Source organism: Myxocyprinus asiaticus, chromosome 44, assembly GCF_019703515.2.
Source record: "Myxocyprinus asiaticus isolate MX2 ecotype Aquarium Trade chromosome 44, UBuf_Myxa_2, whole genome shotgun sequence".
In the NCBI taxonomy this organism is placed as follows: Eukaryota; Metazoa; Chordata; class Actinopteri; order Cypriniformes; family Catostomidae; genus Myxocyprinus; species Myxocyprinus asiaticus.
In genome coordinates this window covers 20,271,249-20,283,786 of record NC_059387.1, presented here as the reverse complement: position 1 = coordinate 20,283,786, position 12,538 = coordinate 20,271,249, and the positions used below count along the sequence as shown (strand labels likewise).

General features: G+C 39.3%; 1 protein-coding gene across 3 annotated transcripts in view; it reads right to left on the bottom strand.

Moving 5' to 3' along the window:
• The window catches only part of LOC127434668 (uncharacterized protein C8orf34 homolog), a 115,713-nt gene that overhangs the window by 39,977 nt on the left and 63,198 nt on the right, over positions 1-12,538 (bottom strand). For all 3 annotated transcript variants that reach the window (XR_007896072.1, XM_051687559.1, XM_051687560.1), the window contains exon 8: positions 7,911-8,046. Coding sequence is in view for 2 of the 3 variants with exons in the window: in XM_051687559.1 (XP_051543519.1) it covers positions 7,911-8,046 (136 nt within the window). In the remaining variant the exon portion in view is untranslated. The remainder of the gene's footprint in view (positions 1-7,910; positions 8,047-12,538) is intronic.

The window sequence follows — 12,538 nt, the reverse complement described above, 5'->3', positions numbered from 1 at the left end:
AGCAACCATTTAGGGCTAAGGCATGGCTATGCCATTTCCAAGATGATACTTAAAGACTGATTGGTAGCCCGAGTAAAATGAGCCCACCCCCATGTCTCTATGACATTCTGGTTGGGAGATATGAGCCAACACATTTCTTGCACTGACCAAAAAAATCCCTTCCCATAGTACCCTATGGGACTTTTTGAGATGTTTTTTTGTCTCCCCTCCCTTAGAAACGTCATAGCACATAGCACCGTTCGTTTTGACACCTCATTTTTGGGTCTACGACAAACAGTGCGGGACAAGTTATGTGCCGAAAAAGTGTACGGAAGAATAATAAGTATGTGAGATTATAATAGTGATGCTTTGCTTCGCAAGCACCACTAATAATGTTGCTGATGACTCAGAATGCTGTGCTTTACCAGACAAGTCCCTTGAAAATTGAAGAGAGGGATTAGATCCTGGATGCATGATTTGCATTGCTACCACACAGACAGGGAATGGCTGGGTTGACAAATGCAGAGTATATAACCAGCAGTAGTTTTGCTAGACATTTGACTATTGGCATAAAGTGTGGTGCATACTGTATTCTGGCCAAGAACCGGTCACTTATGGCGCGGCCACACATATCTTCGCACAGAGAAATTCTGCAGGCAAAGGTGTCGGCTGATGTTGAGCGTGTGTGAGATAAACAAAAAACAAAAACAAAAAAACTGCCAAGCAGCCTCTTTTTAATGCTGCACTCCAAACTCTGGGAAAGCAAAGTTAAAAAGAAACTCACTGCTAAAATGATTTCCTTGTCCATTGCGAATATTCAGTATAGCTGTGTACGAAGCACCGCCCACACAGAGGACATTGCCAAACCAAGCAAATTCCTATTAGTCAACATGCCGATTTCACCTGTCAAAGTTCACCACACTTGAACTCCAAGCAAAATCCGCAAGGGAAGATTCTTCGCCACCGGAAGTCCATTGATTGAAATTAATGATCGAATGGATTCCCATTGAGACAACTGTATTTCGCCTGCGAAATTTCGCCGTGAAGGTATGTGTGACCGCACTTTTAGACAGGAAGGGATTTTCTGATCAACATGCTAGTTAGTTTATTTATGAACTATAAGCATTCCCAGACTGAATTTGATGACTTTTCCTGCATTCTCTGCATTGTCCATTATGAGAAATCTGCGGAATAGATTTAAATGTGTTAAATGGAGCTGAAATTATTCTTAATGGTAGCTGAAAGTATTATAAAATAAACCAAAATATTAAATAAATGAAGATGCAATTAGTGGGGGATGTGTATGAGTTTGTGAATAACAGGCATCTCAATTCAGCTAGATTCCGTGTGGGTCTGCCTATGAGGAAATCTGAAACTGAATACCACAGTAATCTTAAATTCATACACAATAATAGTGGTAGCTCATTCAAAGAAAGGTGCACCAGTCTCAACAAAATGTTGTACAAATAATTTTTTTTCCAAATGCATTAATTCTAGATTATTTTACAGACATACCTCTACAAACTTTATTTCCAGGCAGGCTGATAAAAACCTATGTAAACTTAAATCCTTTAAGCAGTCATCAAGGGACCGCATAGTAGTTTATAGCCAGAACAGATACAGCGCAAATGACCACAGGATTTTCCCACAGACTAACCAGACCAGACAAAGAGCACATGAATAAGGCCCCTGCATACTTCATACAAAATCGAAGAACAAATGGGTGTGACATCGATAAGAACAAAATTGTTAAGAAAAAAGGTGTCACCAGGGCGAACTTTTAGGAAAACTTCTTACCGGCTGCTAAATATCTTCATAGTGCCATTGGTCCACTCCATTTCATCAGTAGGTGTGACCTGGAGCTCCACCTACTTTGTGGCTGACAGCTAATTCCCATTCAGTCAGTCAAGATAAGTCAATATGAACATACCGGTATGCAGAGTTATTAGCGAGCTGGTGCAAACTTAAGTACATCTGTGTGATAGTGTTGAGACATTCTCTAAGACCATATCATGCGATTTAAAAAAAACAAAACATTTATTAGTCTACAAAAGGAATTTAAAAAAATTCTAATACTCTTAAGTGCCCGTTTATTCTATTTTTTGATATGCTGCTTCTCATGTGCCATCTGCAGAAGTAAGCCATTCACACATCTGCCCAAAGTAAGATATGCCATCATCATTCTTTTGTCTGCATTAACACCCTTTTATGCACCAATATTTGCAGTAGTATCAGTGTCATTATAAATTGCAATAACAGAGTGTAATCGGCATATATTAGTGTATTAGTGAAGTCATCAACATTTTATTAAAACAAATTTTTATCACCTTTTCTCCCCAATATGGCATGCCCAATTCCCGATGCTCTCTAATTCCTTGTGGTGGCACAGTTACTCGCCTCAATCCGGGTGGTGGAGGAAGAATCTCAGTTGCCTCCACTTCTGAGACAGTCAGCTCACGCATCTTGTCATGTGGATTGCTGAGCACGTTACCGCAGAGACTTAGCACATGGAGGCTCACGCTATTCACCATGGAATCCATGCACAACTCACCACGTACCCCACTGAGAATGAGAACCATCATATCGTGGCCACGAGGAAGGTAAACAATGTGACTCTACCCACCCTAGAAACCGGGCCATCTGGTTGCTTAGGAAGCCTGGCTGGAATCACTCATCACACCTTTGATTCTAACTCATGACTCCAGGAGTGGTAGTCAGCGTCTTTGTTGATAACATATTTTAATATCATATTATTATTTTTTTTTTTACATGTAGTCTTGAGCATCCTCAAATTTAGATGTTACCTCAAAACGCCTCCCCCTGCAGCATGGCTGGTGTCTGAATGTTCGCAAAGAGTATGTCGTTGCTCAGCTGTTTTGAACTTCTTTTTACCTCTGAATGAAGAACGAAGAAGAACATCTCTGTAAGTGTGCTGGGGCCTTTAGATGAGGCAGACTCTTTCAGATCTTCTGCAATGACTGCTTTGTGACAACCTTGCAGCAGCCTTGTGGTTACTTTGTGCCTTATAAACATTACAAGCTTTATGACGTTTTGCCTTTTATGTTCAGTCCTATAATGGATCAGATACACATTTCGACTCACATAGCCCCATCTGGTGAGAAGTGTCATATCTGTAGCCAATATAGGAGGCAGATGAAATAGGAGAATGATTGTTCTACTTTCAGATGAACTGTTTTTCTAAGCATGTGTAGCTGTAGTCTGCCACCTCATTCATCAAGTGAAGAGGACAGACACAAGCAGATAAGGAAATAAATCCCATGACCTTTTCCGACAGTGGTGCACTATAGGTCAGTGTGTCCCTGCAGAAGATTTAGTAAGGCTAAAAACATATATTGTAACAAATCATAAGTGCACATTTGATAATAGGCTTAATCTGTAGTTATCTTGTCTCAAATTCACTTTGTGTTATTAGTAGCTGGACTATTAACAATATTTTGAATAAATAATTGGCATGCAACCAGAAATGTTCAACATGTATACATCTTCATTAGTCTACTGGAATTTTTATAATATTTTATGTCACTGACACATCAATAAAACTGCTTTCATAAGCAATGTATGTTAAAATCAGCAGCATTTGTGATTGTTTTTACATCCATAATGTGATTTATTTCCTGTAGCTAAGCAGGCAGATCATGGTGTCAGCACTAGCAAGTTTATTGGTTCAATTCCCAGATGTTGGACAAAATGTACAACAGGGTGGGACTTGATTTTATCAATTGGAGATTGATTGGATTGCGAAAAGTGTTCCCTATTTTACAGGTGGTTGGAGGGGTGGGGTTGAAAAATAAGAGGGTGACGTCAGCTAAAAGGAGAAAAGGCCAATCGTCAGATTATTGAAGACTGAGGCTTTGGTACAATTTTGCAATTTTTTATGTCATCTAATACCAAGACTTTCCTGAGTGCTGTTAAGTACCGTGTTTTTCACTCATTGACCACTTGAGATAACAAATGTTTCTGTCCTCCAATTAGCCACATGCCCAGGGCCGAGAGAGAAGTGGAGAGAGAGGTGGGCATCAGATGCTTTAAAGGGATTGTTCACCCCAGAATGAAACATCTCTCATCATTTACTCACCCTCATCCCATCCCAGATGTGTGGGACTTTCTTTCTTCTGCAGAACACAAATGAAGATTTTTAGAAGAATATCTCAGCGCTGTAGGTTCATACAGTGCAATGCAAAATCATCTAAAGCGATATAATCGATTTTGGGTGAGAACAGACCAATATGTATCTCCTTTTTCACTGTACATCTTGCTATTGTAGTCTCTAGGCATGATCATGAATTCAAGCTAGATTACACTTCCTAGTGCTTGATACATGCGCTGAGCGCTAGATGGCACAAGAAAGTGTAATCGAGCTTGAAATCATGATCACAAAGGAGACTGCTGATGTCAAGATTTATATTGAATAGGACGTTATATTTTGGTCTGTTCTCATCCAAAACCCATAACATCATTTCAGAAGACACTGATTAAACCAATGGAGTCTAATGGATAAATTATATGCTGCATTTATGTGCATTTTGGAACTTCAAAGTTTTGGTCATCATTCATTGCATTGTATGGACCTACAGAGCTGAGATATTCTTCAATTATGTTCTGCAGAAGAAAGAAAGTCATACACATCTGGGATTGCAAGAGGGTGAGCAAATGATGACAGTATTTTCATTTTAGGATGAACTATTCCTTTAAGTTTTATGGCTGCTGCTGTTAGTGCACCATAAAGGGATAATTCACTCCAAAATGGAAATTCTGTCATCATATACAAACCCTCATGTTGTTCTTTCCTCTGTGGAACACAAAAGAAGATGTTAGGCACAATGTTAGCCTAAGTTACCATTCACTTTCATTGCACCTTTTTCCATACAATGAAAGGTGAATGGTGACATCTCCTTTTGTATGCTACAGAGAAAAGAAAGTCATATAGGAGTGAACTATCCCTTTAAAGCAAGTATGACACTGAAGTGGATCCAGGTGTCCAAACAGACACTTAAGGTCAGTTTGAGAAACTAACAGGCAAAGAGAGTGGCGTGTATGTGTACATTGGAAAGTTTGAGTCCTCTCTTCACTCTGTTCATGTTTAGCCTTGTCACTACCAATGCCTGTTGAGTAAGTTGAGAAGGGCTCATCTCCTGGCTCTCAGAGAGTAGGTTACTGTATCGAGGGAAGCATTCATTTACATGGAAGCATTCAGGAGAACTTCACGCAAGAGTGTTGACATTGAAAAGCACTGTAGTGCGTCTTGCTCTTTACTTCTCTTGAGACAAGCAATTGATTTTCTGCCAAACAACATGATCATCGTTTCCAGGGGCGAAAACATCTTAGTCTGACTAAGTAGTACCATTGTACATCGAGGATTCCAGGGAGTGATATGCATGGACGCCTCTCTTTCAGATCCACCCATTAGCTTTAAAGTCAAGGCACTCGCCAAACCATAGCCAACAGTAAGTGTTTACATGCACACCAATATGCTGAAATTTGCCTAAAATCACCTCATTCAAAAACTACGGATAGGCACAATGGTGAAGTTTCACTGCAGAATATACAGCTTAAACCAGTCTAATATGGTTTCCTAGTCTTCGCTGGTTTTCCAGCCGGTCAAGCTGGTCTATTTGCTGGTTTAAGAGGATCTGGGCACTTTTCAGCTAGTTAACCTGGAAGACCAAAAGGCCACCAAGCTACACCAGCTTAGCTCTAGCTTGGCCAGGCTGTGAGACCACCTAGACCAGTTTAAACCAGAGAAAAAAAAAAAAAAAAAAAAAAAAAAAAAAACAAGACCTAAACCAAATGAGCACCAGCCTGGCCAGGCTGAAAATCAGAATAACATCTTTAGGCTGGTTTAAGATGTTTGTTTGCTTTTTCAGCAGGGTTAGATGTGGTGTGGTGGAGAAAAAGATATCTGTCATTTCACAAAGCCAGGAGCAGCAAAAGAAACCCCAAATCTGTCCTAGATAAGTATCCAGGGTGGGCCGTATTCACAGTCCTGTGCATTTAATCCGTGACATACCGTAAACAAATGAACTTCCACATTGATGTGATAAACAGTCAGCAAACAAATGGTGATCATGAGATAAACGTTAAGCAAACCAACATCGAGAGGATGCGTTTGGCATCTCGTAGACTGTGAAGAATGTCTAATGTGTCCGCTGTGAATCTGATAAGAGGCAGAAATGAAAAGCATAGAAGAAAGAGCCAAGCAAAACAGATGTGGGAAAATATTGGAGTGTGGCAGCCATCTGACCCAACAGATTCTGTCTAATCAGAACTGGCATCAGACACGAGTCGCCATATCACAGCCAACAGTGTGAAATGTGATCGCTTTGCCCTGCCACAAACAACAAAGCAGGAAATGAAAAGAGAAAACAAGTGATAATGAAGACTATCAGTGTTTGTGGGTCTTGTGAAAACAAGAAGAATTATGGAATGCTCTTAAGATAAGTGTTTTCATTCGTAGGTGGAAAAAAATAATAATCATGTTATCATATTATATTTATATTATGTTTAAATATTGAAATGGTTAATTTTCTGTTTTAAATTATAATTTTCTAAATATTCAGTATTGCTTATGTAATTTATATTTTATAACAGGTTTTATTTTATCTTTTAAGATTGAAAGTCTGGGACAAAGGTATAACAATAAATTTTTATACATAAAAGGCATTTGAAAAGTAGCAAATTTCAGTGCTGTTGACTTGGTTAAATAGTTTCCAAGATGATTTTAAAGGGACAGTTTAATCAAAAATGAAAATACTGACAACATTTACTTTGTCTCCTGTTCTCATAAACCTATGCAAAAAGGATATGTTAGGCAGCAAAGTCCCCATTCACTTTCATTGTATGGCAAAAAAAATTGTTAACTATCTCTGTAACGTGACCTTCATTAAACAAGACCGAAATCTGTTTCTATAAAAATTAACCCCTTGGACATAACAGTGCCATTAGTTGAAGAAACACCCAAGTACGTAGTCTCAAAGGAATAGTTCATGTGAAAATGTTTATTCTCTCATCATTTACTTACCCTTATGCCATCTCAAATTCATATGACTTTCTTCTGTGAACACAAACAAAGATATTTTGATGGAAATATGATGTGAAAAATTCAATTCAATGCAAGTCAATGGGGTCCAACATTTCTTAGCTCCAAAAAGGACAATTACAGTGAAGTGCTTTGTCCATTTACAGGCTCTGTGCATGCGCCAAGTGCAGAGGATTGCAATGTCAAGATTTATAGTAAAAAGGGGGTTATATTTTGATCTGTTTTTCACCCAAAACCGATCGTATTGCTTCAGGAGACATGGATTAAACCACATTAGTCGTATGGATTACCTTTATGCTGCCTTTACATCCTTTTTTGGAGCTTGGAAGTGTTGGACCCCAGTGACTTGCATTGAATGGATATATTGTATTCTCATCATATCTCCATCAAAATATCTTCGTTTAAAAAGGTCATACGAGTTTGAGACGGCAAAAAGGTGAGTAAATGATGAGAGAATTAACTTTAACTATTCCTTTAAGATATGTCCACACTTAGTGACCTCAATGAGATGAGCGCTCTCCATTGCATCAGCATGTAGTCATTCACCTTCAACTCTCAAAGGTTTAACTATAGATTGTTGGAATACAATGTGTGACCCTCATATCCGGTTGAAAGGGTTTCGGTTGCGGGCCACTCAGCAAACAGAGGTCACGATAAGTGACTCGTGTCTTGACGAAGATACTGTATATGGCTGTGCATTCTAGTGTGGGCCTGATGATGTCATTGTTCACATTGTGTGTACCGTCTGTGCGCTTGACTTGCTGAATAGAGGCTTGCCAAAGTGGTAATGCTCACACACTGATGGGTGACTTTATTGGTCAGAATAAAGTCATTGAGTAGAGCAGGGCTGGATGGTCACTGTGTATATATTTACCTTGCACACCTTGAGCAGATGTTGAGAGTGACTTTGGCCTGGGGTTCTGAACAGTAAGAGCTGCGGCCTTGGCTGAACTTACTGCCAGACGGCACCAGGCCAGTGACCCCCTCCATTCGCAGGTCATCTAGATCCTCTGAGAGAAAGAGAGAGAGAGAAAGAGATGGAGAAAGAGAGTAAGAAGCACATATTAAAATCTGTTGATGATTTTAACTTAAGAGTTCTTAAAGGAATAGTTCACCAAAAAATGAAAAATTGTGTAATAATTTAGTCACTCTTTTGTCGTTCTAAACCTGCATGATTTTGTTTCTTCCGTGGAACACAAAAAGAGATTTAAAGCAGAATATCCAAGCTTTCCAAACAATAAAAGTGAGTGGTGTCTACAGATGTCAAGCAAGATTTTCAGTAAATAATAACATATATTTCAGGCTATTCCTCATACACATCATATAGCTATAGAAGACCTGAATACACAAAGTCATATAAACAACTTTTATGATGCTTTGATTTGTACTTTTTGGAGACTGAGAGCCACTCATCCCCATCCACTCACACTGAATGTAAGAGAGCAGCTTGGACATTCTTCTTAAATTCTTGTTTGGTATACTACAGGGGGAAAAAAAGACTTGAAGAGTAAATTATGCCAGATTTTGTATGTTTTATTTTGATTGAACTAACTCTTTAAGTGTAGCATTTAGTCAAAGCCTTGCTGGAAAATTTTACAGTTTTTGATGGCAGCTGCATGATTTTACATGTTTTCTAGCAGGGAGAAAAAGGTAATTTATTGTCATTAGCTGGTCCATACTGGTTTAGGTTGATCAGATGGATTACTAGTCGATTGGGTCGAGGTCAACCTGGTTTTAAGCTGGAAAAAACACCCTAGCTTAGCTGGTGGGGACCTTTTTGAACTGATTAACTATGTTTCAAAACATGACCACAATGGCCGGGTTTTTCCAACAGGGAGAACAGGTGTCAGTAAAAGAAGTATGGTTGCACAATACAGTAAAAATGTCTTACGGTGCGATACCAACTAAAGTATTTCAAAGTACTTCCTTCTCTGTTCACAGAACACTGAAGGAAGACAATGCATTCTTATCAGGTATACTGTGCAACACTAAAAAGCAGATGCTCTAAGGGTTTAATTTTGGCCTTGAATTTGTGGCTTGATCTAGCAAGGTTAAGGTTACACTAGGTTAATAACAATATCTCACACTATGAAGGTCAGGCCATGTTAGATTACAAAGTTGATCTCCAAAAGACCTCCAAAGCTGAAAAGAAGCAACAAGGCACAACACATCCTTTTGCAAACCCATCAACTCTCTCACAGAGGCAGTGATTCCAGCATTACTCCCTGATTACTTACAAACATACTGAGAGAAGGACAGTGAAAATACATGGAGAGAGATAAACACATCTAACAGCAGTGAGATGGGCAGCTCCACACTCTATAAGGTCAGTGGTGAAACCCTCACAGCATATGCTCACAGCATGGTCGCCTGCACCCAGCTAACAGGTGCAGAGAACAGAGGGCTGGATCAGTGGCATTGTGCTTCTTTTTCACTACAGCTGTTCCACTACAGCACGGCTCTCCAACATGCAACAGGGCCTCTGGGTTAAAGCTGAATCACAACAAACTGCTCTCCTGCCAAATAACATAGTTATAATATTAGCCTAATTATAGGTTGTTTATAGTTGCCAAGAAACATAACGATCAAAGATCATACTATGAATGGTGCAACTTTGTACCCTGCTGAAAAAAGAAAAGAAAGAAAAAACCCTGAACTAAGCTGGTTTGCTAAGGTCTGTTATTTTTTTTATTTTTATTATAAATGCTCAAAACCCAATCAGACCATCTTGACCAGGGTGGGAGACCAGGTCAGGCCAACAAACCAGCTTAGACTGTGATTGTTGATATAACAAAATAAAATAATAATGATCAAAAATTAAATATATATGAAAACAAAAACATCCATGTTTTAGGTGTAGTAGCCTAACAGCAAGCTGAAATGTAACAAATGTTTTAATGATTTGTAGCAACTTAAACCAGCAATTTCAGAGCCAGAGTCTGCCAGAATGGCCATTTGACAAGTATAAACAAAAGTGACATTTTTCTCACAGTGTGTTGTTCTCATGTCATTAATATCATGATCCAGCAAGAATGTGCAAAATGAGAATCAGCGGAGTAAATTGAACCGTGTTCCGTGAGGTTAGTGTTTCACACCCGTGCCTGTGGCCATAGATGTTATATTATAAAACTGTACTACTCACACTGATACTGCATTACCAGCGGACTGAGTGTGAGTCACCTTGTGAGACAGTGTAACTAATGGCAGGGATTAGGCTCGGGCTATTCATCCATAAGAAACTCTTATGCTACTCACTTTACACTGGCATCTCTAAATTGCCTTGACTTTGTTTAAGCAGCTAATGTGGAAAGGGGCCATGTGGGAAACAACTTAACAGCTGCAATTAAAAGCCCCCAAACACAACTCTGTTAATTAGGTGAACAATTGTTAATTATAGGGCACAATAAGACGTTGTGCGTTGAAGTGATTTTATCATGAGTCATGAAGTGCCTAAAACTCCTTCACACAAGGTAAAATCACTGTGTCGTACAGACTCCACATACAGGCAACAGCAGTATGTTAAATGACAGATAAATGCATCAGTAACAACAGGAATAAACCATTTTTGCACCAAGTGAAACAGTTCAATATCCTAAATGTAGGATTTTACGGTTGTCCAAGCAATGTAGGAACTTGGCGCATTTGTGCAGTCACCGGTGTGTGCGACCACTGTTGTGTGTTTATAGTCATTTTACAATGACTTCAAATGCAGCTCTTCCAATCAGAATTGAGAATTTCTGCAATCCATATTATAATATATAGTTCTGCATTTTTGTGTCAGACAGCAACCACAGGCTTCGCGTAGCACGATGTGTTTATGTGTCTGCAAGGAAGGGAGGTCCACTTGGCACATGAATGCGGACACTGCCTTGTTCATGAAATACCAGCGAGTGTGGTGATATTACATGCCTCATTCATCATTGCAGGTCTGATCCAGCTGAGCTGAGAGAGAGAAAGCCAGGGGCCACCTCATTCACACGCATTGTACATGAGAACACAGCTGTCCTCCATGGGAAAGTGTCTCTTTCCTAACTGTGCTGCAGGGTGTGTGGTTCAGCTGTGGTTCAATGCTGAGGGGGGTAACTCACTGCCAGACAGCTTGGCAATGTGGCAAGATTTAATGTTAGACATACAGTATATTGCTTCCACTGAAGATATGAGCTGCCTTCCATGAAGTTGGCAGGGACAATATGGGAAATTTAAATTGTATTAAGGGAAAACAAAAGGGAGAGACTTTTTTCAATGAAAGAGGCAGTGCGACAGAGTTATTATTATACAGCAAAAAGTAATCATATATCATGATATACACTGTTACCATGTATATAAAATTACTCATAGTGCGATAAAAGAGTATGGCTATACCAGCCTCCCATAATTGTTGATTTTAATATACACCAAGCCCTTTATTAGGAAAACCTATACACCTACGTATTCATGCAATTAACTAATCAGCCAGTCGTGTGGAAGCAGTGCAATGCATAAAATCATGCAGATATGGAGCTTCAATTAATATTCACATCAACCATCAGAATGGAGAAAAAAAACGTGATCTCATTGATTTCAACCGCGGCATGATCATTGGTGCCAGATGGGCTGGTTTGAGTATTTCTGTAACTGCTGGTCTCCTGGGATTTTCACGCACAACAGCCTCTAGAGTTTATTCAGAATGGTGCCAAAAACCAAAGCATCCAGTGAATGGCAGTTCTGCGGACGGAAACACCTTGTTGATGAGAGAGGTCAACAGAGAATGGCCAGACTGGTTTGAGCTGACAGAAAGTCTACGGTAACTCAGATAACTCCTCTGTACAGTTGTGGTGTGCAGAATAGCATCTCAGAATGCACAACACGTCAAACCTTGAGGCAGATGGGCTATAACAGCAGAAGACTACATTAGGCACTTTATTAGAATCATAGTGTTCCTAATAAAGAGCTCAGTGACTGTATATTTGGGTACCAAAATAATCCATGTTTAAGATGTAGTAGCTCAACACAAAGAGTTGGTTTAGTTTGTAGGCAAGATTAAAGGAGTAGTTCACCAAAAATTACAAATGTTTAAGCAATAAACAACGCAAATTCTCGCACAAACGAGCTTCTCTCAAAGCACTTATAAAAAGGCTAAAGATATCATGATTCAAAAGCCTTCAGAAGACTTGGAATATGCAGCACAAGATGCATGGACTGCTTTTATGATACGTTTTGGTCCTTTTTTAAGCTTTAAAGTAAGACACTATTAATTGCCATTGTATTGAAAAGAAAAGACCAGGATATTCATTAATATTTTTCCTTTTGTGCTCCGCATAAGAGGGTTTGAATCCATATTGGTTTGGAACGAGATAAGAGTGGGTATATTATGACGGAATTTTCATTTTTGGGTGAAATATCCTTTTGATAGGTGTGCTTAGATCAGATTTTAGAGCCAGATCGGTCTGTTTTAACTGTGGTTCAATGCTACGCAGGTAACTGCCAAAGGAGTCATACCCCTCAGCAGGGAGAAAAAAAAGG